Raw genomic sequence first — 21,454 nt, forward strand, 5'->3', positions numbered from 1 at the left:
AAAAGAGAAAGACACATGTAATTAGAAAGGGAGATCTCTCCAACGTAGGAATATATTCAAGCCCTCAAGATTACAGTATCTTCACCTGCTGACTTACCCAAAGCCTTATTCTTAAAAGAATAGACAATTAAAGGCAAGAAGCTACAGAATTCATCAGCATCCCAAGTTACCATTGTTTTTCCATCTCAACGCGCCCCTGTAGAAAAGTAGGACGGAGAGCTCCACAATAATAAAACACAGGTGAGAAGGGAATTCAGCCCTAGAGTTAGTAGGGAGTTATTTTTGGGGAATACAAATCTCATATAGTATTATCTCAGTTAATAGATGTTATAGCATTTCTATTGTTGTCTTTGGTTTGTTCAAATGGAAAAAGAATCCTAAAGGCTCCCAGGTATCAGGTCCACAGGCTGGGAAGGTATTACGCTCCCGAGGATTTCAGGTAAGCGTTACAGCTGACAATCCACTTGGATCAGTCCGGGTTACATGCGCAGGACAACATAAGACGTGCAATAGATGTTATAGACTTCCCTAGTGGCCCTAGATGCGAGGCAGGGTTTCAACAGCCTAGATTTGGGGGTTCCTTAAACACACATTGGGTGCGTTTGTCTGTGGCCTGGAATTCGCACGAATGGTGCTGGCCCACTTCTAAATTCCTTCTACAAAATGTTTGATTAGCGAGCAACTCGCAACACGGGTGAAGATTAGATAGGGGAAGACACTAGGGGTGCCCGTTGTCACCGCTAATAGTCGTCCTGGCCATGGAACCGTTGGCGGCCCGAATTAGACAAGACAGACAGACCCTGGGGTGAAATATAAGTATGGGATACACAAGATCGTGTCATATGCGGATGATGTGCTGTTATTTATGAGGGATACGAAACCGACACAGTCGAGAGTGTAGTTGAGAATTGGGGACTTGGCAGAAGAGTCCGGGTTCTCTATTAGCTACACTAAACCCAAGGCACTTAATATAACTGATGACCCTGAGGACATAGGTAGTAGATACCCATTGGCCTGGGAATCTAGCGGGCTAGAATACGTGTATATAACTTTAATGAAGGAATATGAGGTACTGTATGGGGCAAATATAACCCCCCTATGCAGGCAATTAACGGAAGATCTTTGGTTCGATGTCATTTTATTGCCGTTCTTTTTTCGATTAATTTTTTGCCAACAGAAATCCATTGAAAAAACTCATCAAAATCTTTTTTTTAAATGCGGCGATTCCCCACTAAACCACCCATTTCCCTTTGTTGTGCCCCAACCCCTCTGCACTGCTTTCATACCCTTACCCACCCCCATATACATTTCAATCCATCAATCCCTTTAAAGAAACAGTCCGCAAAAGGACAGTATATGGGATCTCCATAAAAGGGATGCACAGTAGCTCGCATGGTTCACCCGAATAGCGGCAATAAAGATGATGTTTAGTGCCATGCTTGCTATACACAGTCCATTCTCTACCTATTGGGAACTCTGCCCCGATGTTAAAAACGTTGCAGGTGGAAATCCTGTCTTTCATTTGGCCCAAGAAAAGACCAAGGGTCCCTAGAGCGTCAGTGTTTTGGTTGCCTCTGATGAAGCGCGGGCTGGGAGTGCCCAAGGTAAAACGCTACGTGCTGGCAGCCCTACTGGCGCCAATGCTGTTCTGGTCAGGGTCTTAACTGGAGAAGGGCTTGAGTAAACTTGAGCAGGAGGTCACATCCATCCCATTGGGTACATAACAATTTGTTGGAAGTGAGGTTCGGGGAGCGGGATGACCGTTACTGGAGGGGACCAAGAACACCTTGCGGTATTGGGATCAAGCCTTACAGTGGAAGAAAACTCCTCTGCGTCTTGCACCTTACAGCCCGATGGGTTACAACAAGCACTTCTCTCTGGGTTGGAGCAATGCTTTCTGGGAGAGCTGAGGGGCTGGGGGGGGGTCGCGCTGATCTAAGACTGATGGATTTCTAGCGTGATCGAGATCCATTGCTTTTTGAGGACTGTAAGGATATATTTCATGTGGGAGAAGGAGAGAGATATACATATATACAGATAAGACATTGGATTTCCCAGAGGGCGTTGAAAGAGGCGGGCGTGAGGGCACCATTGGGAATAGAACTGCCTAGGCCAGAGGGCCTGAGGTCGAAGCGCAGCTTGCTGCTTTACTGCCTATTGGATAAGGCACAGCCAGATGACATGCTTCCATACATGGATTGGTGTGACAGGGACCTGGGGATAAACCTCTCAGAAGAAGAATGTGGACAGATCTGAACAGGGCCCACAAGGCATCTAAATGCATGTCGATTAAACAATCGGCTTATAAAATTTGCTATAGATGGTACCTGACCCTGCAAAGTATACATAGAATGAATCCACAGTTCTTACCTCTATGCTGGAGGAAATGTGGGTGCACGGGTGATCTGAACATATGTGGTGGAAGTGCCCTAAAGCCAAGTTCTTTTGAAAAGAAATACAGGGACTTATCAAAGAGATGTGGCATTTGCCAGATTCTACAGTGGTAGTCCTGTTTGGGGCAATTGCTAAGGGCATATATGCTGCTAGTGGAGCCATGGCGACGCTCATTACACCTCTATTGACTGCGGCCCGTATGGCGCTGGCCCAAGGTTGGAAAACGGAAGAGGGCCCGCAGCAGTGGTGGGTCGTCCTGGCTATGGAGAAGGTTTGCGCACTTGCTGCTCGGACCCATCAGAAATTTCTGAAAGTTTGGTTTGCCTTTTACGAATTTGTCAAAGATTGGGAGCAGCAATTCTGTAAACCAGGTTTGCTTAAAAGCTTCATCATATTGTAACTGTACTGGGAGATTGATGTAACGTACCAGGGTTTTTTATAACTGAGTTGACGTGCTTCATAGATCTGATGTTAAGCTAAACTTGTTCTTTGTTTGTTTGATGTTTGTTTTGGGGGTTGTTTGGTTTTTCACCTTTTGTTTAATATCAGATTTATCATCACTGAGGAACACAAGTTGACAGAGGGCTTTCTACTGCTTATTCTAAAATGTACATCTTTAACTTTGATTTCTGGAAACTAACGTTGTATTTACTGTTTCGAAAAGTGCTTGTGATGTTATAATAAAGGAAGGTGTTTAAAAAAAATTATAATAATTAAAACACAAAATATGCACACATGTTATTGGGTAAGGTGTTTGTTCTGCATATGCCACTTTGCACTATACCCAGAACTGGGGTATACGTGTCTTTTTACAAATGTAGACAGTTCTGTCCAAGTTTCTACATTGTTATTCAGTCCATACATGCTTCCATCCTTCCTCATCGTGGGGCGAGGGCAGGAGCCCCCCCAGCACCACCAGCCCAGCAGAGGAACCACGCGCCGAACCTGGAACTCGGACAGGGCCTGCCTGACCCTGTCCCCACACGGCGCCTGACTCGCCCATGCCGGGCGCAGCGCGGCGCGAAACTGAGGCTAAGCCTCAATTTCATCAGCTGGAACCGCCGGCAGGCGGATTACGCCGGCGGCCAGCTCGAAGGCCATTCTAAGGCCTGTTGGGTGCCTATTCGGAGCCACAAAAGCTAGGGGCCAGAAACTCTGCCCTTACCAATCCAGAGCCACCAGGAGCAGGAGCTCCTTCCATCTACTGCTGGAGCTGCTGACACCAGGTATGTCACGAGTCCCTAGCTGCAGCACGAGCGTGCATCTTGAAGGCAACACGTGGCAAATTATTTAGCAATATCCGCACTGCTCCAGCGTTGCCCAGTGCGGCCCTTCCTGCCAGGATCTGCCCCATTAATGCACTCTAAGTGCATCCAGACACCAATCGAAGCCCTGAGGTTCACACCATTTAAAGATGGCTGCCCGCCGCATCTTTAGCCCTCCATCCGGCCCTGCTACCCTGCAAACATCGTGATTGGCCCCTCTCCTCTATTGGGAGCCAACCACAAGCCAGTAGGCTCCGAACCGGCCCACCTCGAAGGCACTGTGCACTGTGCCTATCTCTAGCCTGTATACACCACCGAGCATAGGGCTAGATCCCCCGCCCATCTCCTTTGGGGTAACATACCGCCCCTTACTGCAACCTTTTTTCAACTGTTCCAGCCAGCAACCTGAACTGTTTCAAGCCTTCACTGAACCCTGTTCTCGCAGTACGCTATAACACAGACTACTGCTCACACTGGGTAGTGCCTTATGGTCGCTTAGAGACCACTATGACCACTTGTGTAGAGTCTTATGGTCGCTTAGAGACTACTGTGACATTGTGTAGTGCCTTATGGTCGCTTAGAGACCACTGTAACATTGTGTAGTGCCTTATGGTCGCTTAGAGACCACTGTAACATTGTGTAGTGCCTTATGGTCGCTTAGAGACCACTGTAACATTGTGTAGTGCCTTATGGTCGCGTAGAGACCACTGTGACCACTTGTGTTGTGCCTTATGGTCGCTTAGAGACTACTGTGACATCGTGTAGTGCCTTATGGTCGCTTAGAGACTACTATGACATTGTGTAAGTGCCTTATGGTCGCTTAGAGACTACTGTGACATCGTGTAGTGCCTTATGGTCGCTTAGAGACTACTGTGACATTGTGTAGTGCCTTATGGTCGCTTAGAGACCACTGTGACAACATTGTGTAGTGCCTTATGGTCGCTTAGAGACTACTGTGACATTGTGTAGTGCCTTATGGTCGCTTAGAGACTACTGTGACATTGTGTAAGTGCCTTATGGTCGCTCAGACACTACTGTGACATTGTGTAATGCCTTATGGTCGCCTAGATTACACTGCGTATTAGTACTGGGTATCAGCACTGTGCACTAGCACTTCTCCGATTCTCTGCGCTAGTACCCTCACTGCAGCACCATTGTGTACTAACATTGCGCACTAGCTTCTCTCTGACGATTTTGTGCGTCAGTTCCCTCTAAACTCAGAAATGATAACCTGGACCTTCCTCATTATGCTCCCATTCTGCCTGGTCCCCCATGACACCCCTTGTACAGGGTCACACTTTCGCTTACACCCCAACGGCCTCAGCAGACTAGCCTGCCCCAGACATTATCCCATACCCTGTCCCACCCCCTTCCTACCCAACATCAACCCCTTCCAGCCTACCTCCTCCATTGACTCTCATCGCATAGCAGACATCCCCAGCCCCCAAGAAGCATCACAAACTACTCCCATCGGCCAACCCACTATCACGAACCTTACTACCAGCAGATCCTATCCCTGCTCAGGATTATCGAGATTCACCCGACTCAGATCCAGAACACACACACCCGCATCCTTCCCCAATCTAGGCAACAAACAAAACATAACCTTTACCAAATCTGCCCCTCACTGCACACGCCCTACACCTCCGACAGACCAGATATCACACGGCCTGATCGCACCCTCCCCCCGCACCCACATCAAAAAATCATGCATCACCACCGAAATCATTAAAGGTGCACTCATCAATGCAAGATCTGTAGTCGCCCATGCCTTAGACATTGCCGACATTATCACCGTTAATGATCTCGACTTCATAGCTATTACAGAGACCTGGCTCCACCCAGCAGCTGGCCCCTCTCTATCACTTGCTATACCCAATGACTATACCATCTATCGTGCAGACAGACAAACAGCTAAAGGTGGTGGAGTAGCCGTTATTGCAAAAAGTTCCATCAACATTAGACACATACAAAACCAATCACTGACATCAGCGGAATTACTCACCCTCAAACTATCCACAACGCACACAAGCACTATCACCATCCACCTCATCTACAGACCGCCAGGCCCCATACTATCCTTTAATGACGACATAGCCCTTCTACTCTCTAACAATATCAAACCTAACTCTCGACTACTCATCCTAGGAGACTTTAATCTAGGTCTCAATGATGAGAAAGATGACAAAGCTCACACTATCGCCAACACTATTTCAGAATTAGGACTCACCCACCATATCGCACAACCCACACATAACAAAGGCCGCATCCTTGACTGGATAGCTGACCTCAATTGCAACACTACCATCCTCTCCAACACTCCATGCGCCTGGACCGATCACCACCTTATTACCTTCACCATCAACAAAGGCACTCAAATACCAGGGCCCTCCTCCAATGCCCCACCCACACTCACAAGAAACAACAAAAATATCACACTAGAGAAACTCCTCCCGTTACTCCAACCCATCATCGACTTCTCACCCACCATGACCAACCCTACTGAATTAGTAGATTTATACAACACAACTATCCTTAAGGCCATAAATACCATAGCACCACTCAAGCTTCGGAAAGCCAAACCACGAGCACACCTCAATTCCTGGTTCACCCCCAAACTAAAAACACTCCGCAAAGCCAAAAGACAAGCTGAATTAGCATGGAAACAGTCACCATCCACTATTAATAAGACATCCTACGCACTAGCATCGAACATCTATAAATCAGCCATCATCCAGTCTAAAAAAAACATGTACAATGAAAGAATCAGCAACGCCAAATCTAATACCAAAGAGCTCTTCAATATCCTGAGAGAACTCGAATCACCCTCCCCCATTCCAGACACCTGCAACAAAGACATCCACTGGTGCACGAACATCCAGGAAGCACTCCTAGGCAAAATTGCCACGCTACAAGCCAAAATCTTGACAAAGAAAGAAAGCCTCACCCTCTCCGATAACATCACCCCCTCTACACACACCCATACCACCCCCCAAAATGATGACAATAACCTCTTTGAGTTTTCCACCATAACCATTAAAGAGGTTGAAGAAATAATCCACTCTCTCAAACCGTCCAAATGCCAAGGCGACACTTGCCCAGCCCCTATCATTAAAGATGCTGCCAAACAACTTGCTCCCTTCATCACCTCCCTCATCAACGCATCTTTCACCTCCAACACAGTGCCCAACAACCTCAAGGACTCCTGGGTTCTTCCTTTACTCAAGAAGCCCACCCTTGACCCTAATGTCCCCACCAACTACAGACCCATAACGACTGTACCCTTCCTACTAAAAATCCTCGACAGAGCTGCCTATCTCCAGATACAGAACCACCTCGAGAAAAATAACTTACTAGGACTCAGACAATCAGGATTCCGCCCCAAACACGGCACTGAGACCGCCCTGATTGACCTTAAGACACAGATGGACAACATTAAAGACAATGGTAAACTAGCCCTCCTTCTCCTCCTTGATTTATCGGCCGCCTTCGACCTGGTCAACCACGACATCCTCTGCAAACATCTATCCTCAGCAGCCAAATTTTCAGATAACGCCAACGCATGGATCCATTCCTTCCTTAACAACAGATCCATGAGAGTCTTCGCACCCACAGCCTCTGCCATCCCAGCCCCAGTCACTTGCGGTGTCCCCCAGGGCTCCTGCGTCTCCCCCACTCTATACAATGTATTCACGAAACCCCTCTTTGACATACTGGACCGCTTGGGTGTCATCTACACCAACTACGCAGATGACACCCAAATACTGATCCCTTTAACAGGCGACTACTCCACCGACCTCACTGCTCTCAACAACATTTATTCCATTATCCAAGAATGGATGGCCAAGCATGGCCTATGCCTTAATGACGACAAGACCGAGCTTCTTCTCCTAGGTTCCCAACCCAGACTTAATAAACTCGACAAACTCTATCAAGCATTCACTATAGACGGCAATAACATCACCGTCTCTAACAGCGTCAAAACCCTAGGAATCTACCTCGACTCCTCCCTCACACTGACAAGACAGATCAATTCCATCTCATCAGCCACTGCTTACACTTGTAAACTTATCAATGCCAGCAGACCTTACCTCTCACCATCCAACTGCATCACCTTAGCCAGAGCGCTAGTCCTTTCCAAAGTTGACTACTGCAATGCGCTATACTTGGGAACCAGTCAGAAAAACATCAACAAACTACAAGTCATACAAAACAACGCCTTGCGAGCAGCCCTGAACATACCCAAACAAGAACACATCTCGGACGCCAGACGCACCTGCCATTGGCTATCCATACCACAAAGAATTGAATATAAAACCATCTCACTCACACACAAATGCCTAGCTAACCAAGCACCCAGATACCTATCCGACAACCTCAAGCACCACACCCCAGCGCGCCCTACCAGATCAGCTCAAACACACTGCTTAAATATCCCAAGATTTAAGCTCCAAAAAGCAGGTGGCTCCAGCTTCCCCGTGCTTGCCTCCAAACTTTGGAATTCACTTCCACTCGAGCTGAGATCAGAACCGTCCTTTCACAGATTTAGACACAACACCAAAACTTGGCTTCTATCCAAAGAAACTGCCTAGCCCTACCGCACTAGCATGCACCAAGACTGTAAATTTGTAAATATGTAATCGATTTGTACATTTCTGCTGCATTATTCTTGTTGTATTCATTATTCTTGTTGTATTCATCGCAAGCGCCTGGATGCCCTAGGGCCAGGCGGCGCTATACAAATAATAAACTAAACTATCAGGTCAGGCCGCCAATTAAAGCAGACAGATAACATTGTGTTTGAAAGAAATGATATCTGACATGCCTAAACTGGCAACATGCTCACAAAATCCATTACTAGCCTTCTGTCCAATTGCACATCTGCACCCTGCAGGGTGTCCACAGTGAGCTCTTGGAGAAATAAAGAATTGTGTAATTGTTAGTGGACTGATCTTTTAATGACATTGTGTTATTGGCAGGAGGACAATGCATCAGAGCAGAGCAATGACACAGGCCTTGGCAGCGAGCAGCTGAGTGAGACCAGATCCCCAGGTATGTGAGTTTGTTCTGTATAATGAGGAAAGAATTAACAAAACATACGCAAATAATTATGCTCCTTCTACAGTAGCTCAGTGATCCATCAGCATGTGTTTGCTGTTACTCCGTCTGATACTATATAAATGTTCTTTTTCTCCCCCAAGCATTCACCCTCACCATCAACACTTCATTATCATTTTTAATTGCTTGTTTTTTTTAAGGACGCTTTTTAGTTACTATTTCTTTTAGTGATCACTGGCACCACATGAGTCGTATGTCCTACATTTTGCATTCTCTTTCATTGTTATCAATTCTTTGTGACATACTGTGTTCTCATTCCACCTGACATACTGTTCAAAAGTACATTTCTTGCCCTTCATCCCAAACTTGCTAAAAGTCCCCTTTCCTCTACCTTTCTCAGGGTCCACACTAGTTCCAGTTGTTGCTCTCCCACTTCCAAACTCTTCAACTGTGTACTCTATTATTTCCTTTCTCTATCCAATTTCTTTATATCTCCACCTTTACCCCACAGACTATTGAGAAATCCCAACTTACTACCGCCCCCAAAATTCACCTGAATCCCCACTTTCTCTTCCCTTTTCTGACACATATCCAGTCTCTCCCATCCCAGTCTCCTCTTTCTACCCCTTTTTCAAACTTCAGCAGAATCACCTTTGCTCATTTTCCCTTTCTCTTCCCCGTCACATATATTTTCTTTTCTTCTTCCAAATTCTTCCAGTCTCTCATTCACATCTCCTCTAGAACCTCATAGCTCGTCCCAACATCTTTCATTCACCTCTCCTCCCCAACTCCTGCAGTTTCCGCACCCCAAAACACTCCTAGTCTCCCCACTTATCTAGATCCCCTTTGCCAAACATCCCTGAAACTCCACGTTCCATCGCTTTCGCCTGCCCTCTAATTACGTATGTCCCCCTACATATCTCCAGTTCCTTGTTCTTTCACCTTCACTCACTAATACACTTCCCTAATTTCTCCATCCCCTAAACTATAACAGCCTCCTTTCCATGCACCTTAAACCCTTTCAGAGTCCACTTTGGCTTTGCCTCAACCTAGTATATGCACATCTGTAGTTCTTGTTTTAGTACATACCAGGCTAGTGTGTGTTGGAACAGCGTACACAATATTTGTTTGCAAGCTTATATCAAATAAAAAGTTAGTTAATTAAAACATATCTACTATGTGAATCGGTAAACATGGGTTTCTAACCAGTAGATTAGAATCAAAAACAGATAGTGGCACTCTCTCAGCTGACCACCACATCTATCACAACTTCCTTTTAGAATGTACTCATCAATCTACTTCAGGCCTGTTCAAGGTCTGCCCCTACTCAGTCCATGACTGTCCCTGCTCAATCCATGATCTCTTCTATTGCATTCCAGATGCACCTCTTCTCTCTGCTGTGGTCCAAAAGCATGTACCTGGTTTCCGGTTGGTGGAGGACATTGGTCAAGAGGTCGTTTACGTCCTGCCATATGGAGGGGCCAAGGATGGCAGCTTTGGAAAGCTTTTCCAGGAACTAGATGTGCGCCTAGATGAGCTGGGTGTGTCCAGTTATGGCATATCTGATACAACTCTGGAAGAGGTACCACACTGACAGATTGCTTTTGATCCCAAATCTAAAAGCGCACAGATTTCAAAATAAAAATGCCATTGATACTATGTGCAGGTTTCTGCTGTCCATTAACCCATTCCCTTTATAAAATTCCTCAGACACACAGAGCAGGAGGAAGCACAAGTGTTTGGTGTCTGTGCACTTGAATCAAAAAGAAGTGACTGGGATCACATAAGACGATCACAGAAAATGTTGCTTTTAATGGTTTTTTACAGCCTTGGCTTTGGTAACTTTAAGGTACTGCAAGGATGCAGAAGGAGGAGACACACACACAGGTGACATGGTGATTGCTATAGACCTTTGAGTCAAGAACATAAAGAGAAAACCTAACTTTCCCCAACTCTAAAAGGGGTTTCCCTGCCTCAACTAAAACACTAAGGGTTCTGTCAGAATGTCTGTGTAAATCAATAGTCCACCGTCGTGTGTCAAAAACCCTACTTCTGTCCCTTACACTTAAAACTAAACTAGAGATAAAGTAGACCTTCTTGGTCAGAAGAATGACTCCCTTCTTCTGGACAGGGGGGGCTAGAAGTGTTTGTTTCCAGGTTCTCGTTGGCAGATACACTGCCTATCATCTAATAGGTTGTAGCAGAAAGTCTTTTCAACTATGGTTACCAGGAGAATTACTCCCTTCTTCAGAGTTTGATGCAACCAGGGGAATTACTCCCTTCCCCTAGTCTGTTTTCACTTGGTTGCACAGTTCAACCATACCAGGTGGAATGACTCTTCCACATTGGTAATACAGTTCAACAACAGCAGGGAGAATGACTCCCTCCCCCTGGTGTATGGTCAGAGGCTTAGACCAGGTAGGGCTTGAGCAGGCAAGGCCCACCCAAAATCTGTACATGCCCACTCAGCAGCGCTGTGTGTACATGTACAGAAGTTAATGTAACTGTGATGAGCCCAAGTACATTACCTTCAGGCCCCAGACAATCCTGGCTAAGCCTCTGTGTATATTTTAAAACACTCAGTTCTCAAATGTTACAAGGGTCCACGACCCCGGCTTCTCCTATTCTATGATTGGACTAGCTTGGTATCCCTCTCTACCAAGTACTGCAACGAAGAAGATGACTTGTTATTTTCTGATTTTGGGTCCTAGACCCTGGTTTCTCTCTCTTCCCCTTCGGTTTATCACACTTGGTTCACTCTCCTGGCAAGTATGACCATGAGGAGATACCTCGTTTCTTGATTTGGAACCCAGACCCTTCTCCGGTGGTCGGTGGCTTTCATTAGGGCACTGGGCAGAGGAAGTGTTCCTTTGATGCAAGACCCTCTTGTCGCCTGCCTCGCGTCCCTTCCTTGCCTCCTGGACTTTGCTGTACGTATCACTGGGATCAGGTAGCAACAGCGTTCCTTCTTCCTTGGTCCGTCACCTGCTTGGGTCTGTGTTCGGCTTCTCTGCTTCGCGTTCTCTACGCTCTCTCCAGACCATCCGTTCCACCTGGTCACGGTCACTCCACCACACTGCTTGTCAGGACTGGTGAAGATGTCGCTTCTAGCTCCACCTCCTCTGGACGCCACCAGTCCCCTTGGACTTGTCAGGCCGATCCGACTTGGACAGCAAGGAGCTACTCGCCCCTTTCGAATGCTGCAACCTGGATGTAGAGGACTTGCTACCTCTCCCCACCTCCGATGCTGCTTAGCGGGGGGTTCCGCCGCCGCCAGTCTGTGTTCTGAAGCCTTCTCCGCCCTCACCCAAGAAAGGCTCCCCCAGGCAGACCCCCACCTCCAAAGCCGGGTAAGTGCCCTCGTTCAGCCAAAAGATGAGGCACCGGTTACAGTCTTTCAAAGTCTTCTGCAAAATCCCCTGACCTATCTCGCAGGCATTGATCGAATGATGGGGGTACAGACAGTAGAGACAGTCCGTATGGCCATCCCCTTCAAAGACGTTCTTCTGGCTGCATATAGCACAAGGTCTAAACAGTGATTTTTTTCTGGCCCACAGATGACATACTGGCCGGATACGAAAAGCATGTGCAAAACACAAAGAGAAACACGAGGTGATCCCAACAGTTTGGAGCCGGTTGAAATCTGAAGGGAAGCAGCGAGCGGGGCTATTTATTTCAGACATCCTATTGGTGTAGCCTAAAGCACCCAAAAAGAACATCGATAGGACACTGAAGTGTCGAAGTTTTCCATAGGAAAACGCTAAGTTAAAGTTACTGAGGATTCCCAGCATGACCACGGGAAGTATTCACAGCATGTGAATCCATGAAAGATCCAATGCTGGAGAATATATATTATGCCTTTGTGCTACCGCACGGCATAGTTAAGGGTAAGACGAAGTCTATATGGCATTTCAGAAATAACTTTTCTTAATAACTTTGGAATGCTTGCATGAACAAATCTGAAAATATTCCAGAGTAATATTTCGAGGCAGCCCTCGGCAGGCAAAATATCATATTTCTGCATTAAGGCATTTAAAAGATATTTACTTTAATTGCGTTTTGAACAGCTTTTAACACAGGGTTTTCCCATAGTAAAAGAATCAGAATTTTTCGGCCCAAATGTCTCAAAATTGTCTTCTTCGATTTTCCTCCTTTTTTGCAGGCACCTAGATTTTAGCATGAATCAGGGCACTGAAAAAAGATTTAGAAAATTGACTTGGCCAATTTTTTATTTTTTTAGATATTACGGATTGAAAACGTATCTATATATGAAGCATGCACAGAATAAATGCGCATATTTCACACAATCTGCACACACAGCATATGAGTTTTACAGTTCGTACATTACACAACAGTTAGTACATTACAAAATGAACATCTAAAAACTCATATCAAATTCAAGTCTCAGTTGACTTTGATGTCAGTTTTAAGGTGATGGAATAAATGTACACTTGTCATATGAACTGTACACAGAGCGTATGAGTTTTATAGTTTATACATTACACAATGAACACCTAAAAACATACATCAAAGTAAAGTGACGGCTGACTTTGATGTCAGTTTTAAAGTGATGGAATAAAAGTATGCTTTCAATAGAAAAATGTACACTTTGGGAGGCATACAATACATGTGCAAAATGGAGGTACATTTTATATTAAAATCCTACACATACATTTGTGATATTAACTTTGTATACATAATCACTAATATGCTCCTATGACACACGCACGTAATACATACACGTACTTACTACACAACATGCAGACGTACAAATGCTCTCACCTGCACCCAGGACACATGCACCTACAACACGTGCACCTATGTACAACTAGAACACATGCTCCTACCACACACGATCCTACCACACATTCTAATGACTTGTTCATATGACACGCTGCTATAACATGCACTCCTACAACACACACACCTATAATACATGTTGTGATGACAAGCACGCGTACTAGTGAAGCGCCTACTATGCAACATGTGGATGTACGACACATGCTCTTACGACACATGTTCCAACCACACACACTCTTACGACATACACCCCTACAACACACGCTTCCATGACATGCAGCTACTACACGTGTGCCTATTACACACACACACACACACTCTGCTACGACACATTCTCCTTAACTGTAATTACACATTCTTAACTGTAACGCCATTTCTCCAGCGTTGGTATCTTTCATGGGTTCACTTGCGCCTGCAGGCAAACCTTGGTTCGGGTTCCCTCTACTTTGGAGGTTAAAATCTGAAGGGAAGCCGCGGGGGAAGGGCTATTTATATCAGACATCCTATTGGTGTAGCCTAAAGCAACCAAAAAGAACGTCGATAAGACACTGAAGTGTCAAAGTTTTCCATAGGAAAACGCTAAGTTAAAGTTACTGAGGTTTCCCAGCCTGATGACGGGAAATATTCGCAGTATGTGAATCCATGAAAGATACCAACGCTGGAGAAATGGAGTTACAGGTAAGAAACTACTCCCTTCTGGGTAAGGATCGCTTTGTCAGATACCCGTTTATTAGAGCCGCTCCAACTGGGCGGACAGCTTCCCAACTAGAGAAAAAAGTTTTCGAGGGGATTGGGTCCTCCGACGTATTCCATATCTATGACATGTAATCACCACAGCTGTGCTGATTACATGTCATAGATAGGGAATACGTTGTCGGACCATCCCATCGAAAGAACGTTACCAGGTAAGAAAGTAACTTGTTCATCTTGAGGAGGGGGCTGTGCTTTTTTACGAAAGCAGCTATTAAACAATACAATACAAGGACATAATTTAAATGTACTCCTATTTTAAATTAGCTTTTTAAATATTTTGTATTGTTAATTTCTAATAAACTCTTCCAGTATACATTTTAGCTGTAGTTATAACGTTCGACTTCTCTTATTGAGCAAAACCTATTTTCAAAATCTAAAATAACCATATCAATTATTTTATGGTAGTTTATTGTTCAAAGTTGGACGGTCTGTTACACTCCTATTGTTCACTTTCGAAACACCCCTATGAGCAAGGAGAAGGGGGCAACCAGCACCAGCAAGTGTTCCAGCCTGTTTTGCACAATGACAAAGAGTATTTTTGTAACACAAGAACGACCAAAGAACTTCATTTATGAGAAATATTTTTGTGGTAGATGGCAGAAGAATCACTCGGAATCTGAGGCGGTTAAAGGGTTTTATTGAAAATTCAATAGGCCCGGGGGCCATCCTTCTCGCTCTCATCTCCAAGAACCTCCCCCCTAACGTAGAGATCCTTCGCCCCAGCTAATATATAGTTATTGTGTTGCAACCACCAAAGATTTCACGTAGTGGACTGTTGGGGAGAATTCTCTTATAAGGCTTATTTCCCAAACCTAGTGAGTCCCCCAGAAGATTTGCTGGATTTTAGGGGTTCGTTTTTTTCTCCTGCTAAGAGTGAGACTCTTTTTATCCCACTCTTAGGCATGATTTGAGAATGTCCTTTGACTTTGTGTGTGTTTTATGGGCTATGGGGTCTTTTACTCCGTAGGACATCATCTGTTTTGGTATATGTGTTACACAGCACCCTCAGTGCAGTAACACATCGGTGTCATAGTGACTCCCAAACATAGACTCCATACCGTGGGACTGACTACTGTCTCCCAGGGCATGTAAAGTCACCATTGGCTTTATTAGTCCTAAATTGTGAACAGAACCAGTACAAACCACCATAGTGTGGAAGTACTGGAAGGGGTAATTGGATTGCCCCTGGGTCTGTTGTGCAAGGGGGCACTGTCCAGTCCCCCCTTGTCGAGTTTCTGGCTGGTGGCAGTGGTTATCACTCGAAATATTCCATCGGAATATTTCCTATGGGATTTTCCCATTCATTTTAAACGCACCACTTTTTGGTGCAATGTTAAAGATACCGCCGGTTTATTTATTTAATATTAATTTACTGGTTGGGTCTTTTCGCCAGAACTCGGTTTTAAAATGGCGTTTGTGTTCGCCTCAAACTCTAACCCAAGTCGAGCACTTTGTTCCACTATTTTGGCGGGCTTCTCCACAGACGCCCTCCAAATGGTGCCACTCTGTCTGGGATCCACAGGATGTGTGGCTCCCTGGACTGCGTTGCCTCTGCAACTCAAGTCACACTCTAGTCTGATTGGCCAAGTGGTGAGCCGCCCAGCTCACCACTTAGCATGTTTGAGTGACAGCTAGGCTGTTGAATGGGGGGGTTTTCTGCATAAAAGCAGGGCTTTGGGGACTGGAACTTCAGACGTCGCCACAGGACCTAAAGAATTCGAAGCGGGGAGAAGCTGAGCCATCTGCAACGACGACGCCACCGGTGGAGCCCTGCTGCAACGACCTCACCACTTTCCCGGCGACAAGAGAAGATCTTCTGCTGAACGAGTCTTCTTCCCTTTGAGCTGGTGGGACCAACCAGTTCACCATTCGCCTTCCAGGACGTCTCTTGGTCGAATCGCCCGTGCCAAGCACCTCGGCGGCCGGATAGCCAAGCTTCACCACTGTGACCGCGAATAAAAGGAACGCACCTTTTAACCAAGAACTCCGCGGCTGGTTTCATCCCTGTGCAGTGCAATGACTTCCAGTTTTCTTCCTCGACGAGATCTTCTCTTCCCCTGGTCGAATCCACAACTTGCACCCGCTGCCAGGAACAACTGCCACCGTTGGAGCTTCCTCACTTTTTAAGGTAGTGTGATCCGCCTGGCCTCCGTTTCAACGGCTTGCTAAAGGTGACCCTTAAATCCTTTGCTTTCCAAATGGGTTGGCCACAGACCTTCTAACTTTATCTTGCTACATCGTTCCTATCTCTTTTGAACATTTTTCGCAAAGTTGCATTTCAACTGTGTGATCTTGGGCACATTTCACCTTGCTCCATTTAAAGTGGGCCTGGCCTATGAACTTTGGCTCTGCAGTAGACCCTGCCTCACCAACTTGCTATGATCTTCTAAAAGTGTTGGTAACTGTTTTATTTCTATGCTCTGCCTTTTTCTCTCCCTCTAACCGAATTATTGGAGTGCCATCTAGGTTATGCGCTCACCTCTGTTTTGCAAATAAGTGGTGTTTTAAACTTGACTTGTTTAATAATTCTTAAGGGAGGTGTGTATACTGTGTGTTGATTGTGTTTGGACCTGCTTTGATATTAGTGCTAGTGTATTTACTTAGTGTGTGTGTTAAATAAATGATTATATACTTTTGATACCAAAGCTCTGGTCCGTGTTTGCTTGTTCTACTGTGTTTTTAGCCCTATTGTGTATACTCTATATACTGCCCTACTCATCTTGAGAGAGGTCTGACTGCTCAGCCACAGCTACCAGGTAAATCTGGGTGGTGCGGACTGCTACCAATTGGGTTTACTGCTTACTCCTGTAGTCTTAATCTTTTTACAGTGTTCCCTACGGGAACTGCACAGGATTCTGCCTAACATGGACTATGCCACGCCCATTCCCTCGACATGGGCCTGCCTCGAAACAACAAAGGCAGGCAGGGCAGACCATTTTCTGTGTTTATGCATCGTTTCCAGGTACGCCCTTGGTAAGTCCATTTTGTAGCCTTGTGTTTCCCCACAAGACAATTACTGGTGATCTAGTGTGTCTGTTAAATGGTGCAGGTGCTTGCTGCTATCACTCGGGAACACTGTGCGGACCTCTGCTGCGCTTCCCTCTCCCAGCTGGCTTGCCACGCTTGCCATGTGTTCATGGAAAACTGGTGCTTGTGTTGCTGGAGGTCTGGTGTTCATTCGCTCATATGCAGCTGCTGTAGGGCTCTTGCAAATGGCTTTCTCTTGCATTCCAACTATTTATATTCTGTTGTATGAATGCATTAATATCAATCAAAAAATAATGTATTATAGGAAAAATACAACTTAAGGGGGACAAGTGAGATGTGTTCAGCCGGTAAGATAGCTCAGCGGGTTGAGCACTTGTAGCTGCAATCTATGTATGAATGTTGCAGGTCGCAGGTTCAAATCCCGGCAAGGCCAACTCAGCCTTTCATCCTTCCGTGGTCAATAAATGATCACCAACTTCAGTTGGGATGACAATGATGTATGGAATATGCTTAAAAGTAAGCGCTATATAAATAACAAATCATTCTCATTAAAAGCGTGAAATGCTGTGTTTAGACAAAACTCTCATATGTGCACAGAAAAATTAAATCGAACCAACAGATTAACTCATAAGCATTTAACAGTTAAAATACATGAATGTGCCTTAATTGAATTCATTAAAATGACCAAGAGAATTTCAATCAGGAACACTACTTATAAATAGCGTCTACATGTATGTTTCTAAGCTGTGATCTGTTAGTTGTGAGGTCTTGTTCAAGCCGCGGTATGCCTCCTGCATTGTAAACCACCCGTTTTTCACATGAAAACAATTATATATCAATATTTCACTTGATCCAATGTCTTAACGTTTCTTTGCTGGTCATTGAGTAATGTGATTTAGTTGACTTATTTTCAGGTGAGATACTTGAATCAAACAGGTGATTAAAAAGTACGGGCACCTGCTCTTGGTCAATTTTATTAAGGCACATTTATGTAATTGAACTGCTTAGGATTTCATCTGTCGATTCTATTTTCCTGGGCACGTAGAGTGTTGTATGTGCACAGCACTTCACCCTTTAACACATCTCACCTATCCTGCTGAAGTTGTATTCTTCCTGTGATATTTTTTTTTGTTGATAATACAATGTGCATTAATGAATGTATAAAATAAAACGAAATAAGCTGTTATACTGTTATACTGCACACTTCTGATGTGTGGTTGTATATTTTGAGCTCCTGAAAGCACCCCTCTTTTAAGGTGTATCTCTAGCTTTCTTCTAACGGCATCCAGATGACGGGGTGTCTCTGAAACAAGAAAAAGAACTCTGGCAAATATCTTATATATAAGGCGTAGCAAGTATTATAGGTGGAACAGACTGGCACAAGGGGGTGACAGGAATCGGGGGCGCTCTCAACTGCCACCGTTTCGCCTTAGAGATGAGACTGGCACTAGATTTCTACCTTATAGCCCTCCCACCCCCCGGCTATGAGGGGTTCCCGCCCCCTCTCTACAAGGCCAGGTTATTGGTCTTGTTGCATAAAAGGGTTGTATGCTTGAAACAATACATACATAAATGCACACCAGTACACCTTTTAGTTTTTCACCACACTCATCCTAAAATTAAAATGTTTGCAACATTGAACCTTCCAGATTAGGATTAGAGGATAAAATGGCTGCAACATCACATTCCTTTCCCTGCACATAATTTTAGTCAAGTATCGGAATGATGGTGGCTGTGCATATGCTCTGCTCCCAAATGCACAAACGTCCTAAGAGACTCGACAATTTATGTATTTGATACAGTTGTGCGCAGTTTGGATGACTTCATTTTGGCAACATTTGAAATTTCTGATTAGATTTTAATGCATATATCAAATGTTGAATGTTGATAAAGTGGTGTTAAAGGTTTTTTGGTAAACCAAATAGCACAAAATAAAATATACGAAAACTGTTTTGTTGCAGGTACCTATTAATTTCAGCAGGGATCATGCAGAGTGTGTCGAGCGTTGTGGCCTTAATCCAGTATGTAGATGTGAGGGCTTTGTAAGGGGAACCCCTACAATGACTGATTTTGGTAACTGCAACATCATGGCTCTACAGAAGTGATATTTGAAACCTTTTATGCTGACCCACATAACCCCTTAAGTAAAAATAATTGTTGTTGAGCCCACCCTGAGTAAAATAGTGTTGCTGGGCCTCCCAGATCCAATATCTGCTTATATCACTGGCTGAGAATTTGGACTAACCCCAAAGCAAATCTTACCCAGTTTATCATCAAGGCAATGCTAGGTTGCAGTAGCACATTGTCGATTATCTGGATTCGGCATGTTAACACTGCCTTTTCGGATATTAATGCACAACAGTATTTTTGGTATCTTGTCAATAGAGCTGTGGTATCCCATTTAAGAGATCAGATAGTGTCCCACTTAAAGGACCAGCGTGAATAGAGACAACTGACAAAATCTTTCAATCAGAGGCATTCTGCCATATCCTCCAACACTATACAACAATATCTAATTTGGTCTAATCAGTTATATGATTGCTCCCTATTTATTTATTTTATTTTAGATTCATCTGTCCCTCAGAGCGATCACAGCTGTTTGGTCTGGTGGTTTGCAAGCAAGATCATTTTTATTTACTCTGTGGGGCTATAAAAGAGGTTGTTTACACTTTTTATTATTTTGCCCGTCATATGATCACATAACATGCTGTCATACTGGTTGCCCTACTAAAGAAATAAGGGGTTTGCTCAATGCAGGGTTTCCCTTTTTTTATTTATTAATGGTGGACTCCCAACTGGCTGGATGGACTATGTTGACTAGCCTCAAACATGCTGTGAAATGCAGAAGAAATGTACTATCACATTTGCAATAAAATGTGTTTGAAAGTTTTTTTTATTTATTGATTGCATGTTTTTATGTATTACATACATGCTGCATTGTTCGTAATATTTGAAATGGCTTCATGGATGTTTTTAGCCAGATAAACTGGTTATTGACAGACTGGCTTATATTTTCTACTGAACCCTCTTTTTGAAGAGTCTTGTTCCCCCGGCACCCTTTTGGGCCCTGCTAAGGAGACCAGACCTACAGTTTGAAGACCACTTATCTACACTAAGCTCATTATTTTATGTGCAAACTATTGATTCTAATACTGTGCAACTGTCCATTTCCAAATGGAAGTTTTATATCTTTATATGGTAGTCAAGAACCATGGAGCCTTATTCTCATTTGATTTTACAAGTAATATGCTGGATATCTAAGTATAGATGATTCCAAATGGATTGTGTCCTCCAACGTATTCCACATCTTTGACATGTAATGTACACAGCTGTGTACTTCGAAAACTTTTTCAGCAGAGGGTGTCCTGCTTCGATGGTGTCTGGTCGATGTGCCTCGAAGGCCTCTGTCAAGGGCGACGTCACTGGATGTTATAAATAGGACGCACATCGCCCGTAGCCTCAGTTCGTTTTTGTCTGCAAACGTGTTTACTTCGAAGACTCGGTGCGCCTCGTGTATTACTCATGAATATCTGGCTTCAAGACTTGTCGGGACTGCAAGTCGAAGATGTCGATTGCTGACCCACAATGCATTTGTTTGTGGTGTTTGGGTGAGAGTCACGACACCGACGACTGTTCCAAATGCCAGTCGCTGGCTGCTAAGGCCTTGCGGGAGCGTAAGGGAAAGCTTCAGGTAGGCAGGGGTTCTAAACCCAGTAAGTCCCGTAAATCTAAGTCCAAGGGGAAGGGATGTCCACCGACGATAGGAGGGGCGACTCTCGTCGTCGGAAGGAGGCCCGGGGGGGGTCTCGGTCCCGGAGTGGTTCCCGCCATTCGTCGTCCTCGTCTCTGCATTCTAGGAAGCGCCGTCACCGGTCGCCTTCCCTGTCCTCGGAGGATGGAGCTGTGAGGAAAGTGGCTGCCTTCAGGGACCAGATGTTGGCGATTTTCTAATCGCAGGGCACAGTTCCGTCCGCGCCTTCTGATGAAGCCGGCAAGGAACGGTCTCGTTCCGTGGCTCGTGCGCCTTCGGGCTTGGGTACTCGGCACGATCCTCATTGGGAACCTTCGCGGTCCCGTTGGGAAAAGGCTCAGGAGGGTCACAAGAGACGTGCTTCCAGTCTCTTTCCCTGTTCCCAGCGAGACCGCAGTAACCTGCTAAGGGCTCGAGGTCGTGTCCATCGGATACGGACATCGAA

The 21,454-nt window shown here is 45.0% G+C and overlaps 1 protein-coding gene across 5 annotated transcripts in view; it reads left to right on the forward strand.

Moving 5' to 3' along the window:
- Positions 1–21,454, forward strand: part of ABCA7 (ATP binding cassette subfamily A member 7) — a 2,687,121-nt gene that overhangs the window by 1,474,719 nt on the left and 1,190,948 nt on the right. For all 5 annotated transcript variants that reach the window (XR_011303245.1, XM_069647414.1, XM_069647430.1 and 2 more), the window contains 2 exons: positions 8,639–8,711; positions 10,097–10,299. Coding sequence is in view for 4 of the 5 variants with exons in the window: in XM_069647414.1 (XP_069503515.1) it covers positions 8,639–8,711; positions 10,097–10,299 (276 nt within the window). In the remaining variant the exon portion in view is untranslated. The remainder of the gene's footprint in view (positions 1–8,638; positions 8,712–10,096; positions 10,300–21,454) is intronic.

Source organism: Ambystoma mexicanum, chromosome 1p (assembly GCF_040938575.1).
Source record: "Ambystoma mexicanum isolate Mex_15411 chromosome 1p, UKY_AmexF1_1, whole genome shotgun sequence".
NCBI lineage: Eukaryota > Metazoa > Chordata > Amphibia > Caudata > Ambystomatidae > Ambystoma > Ambystoma mexicanum.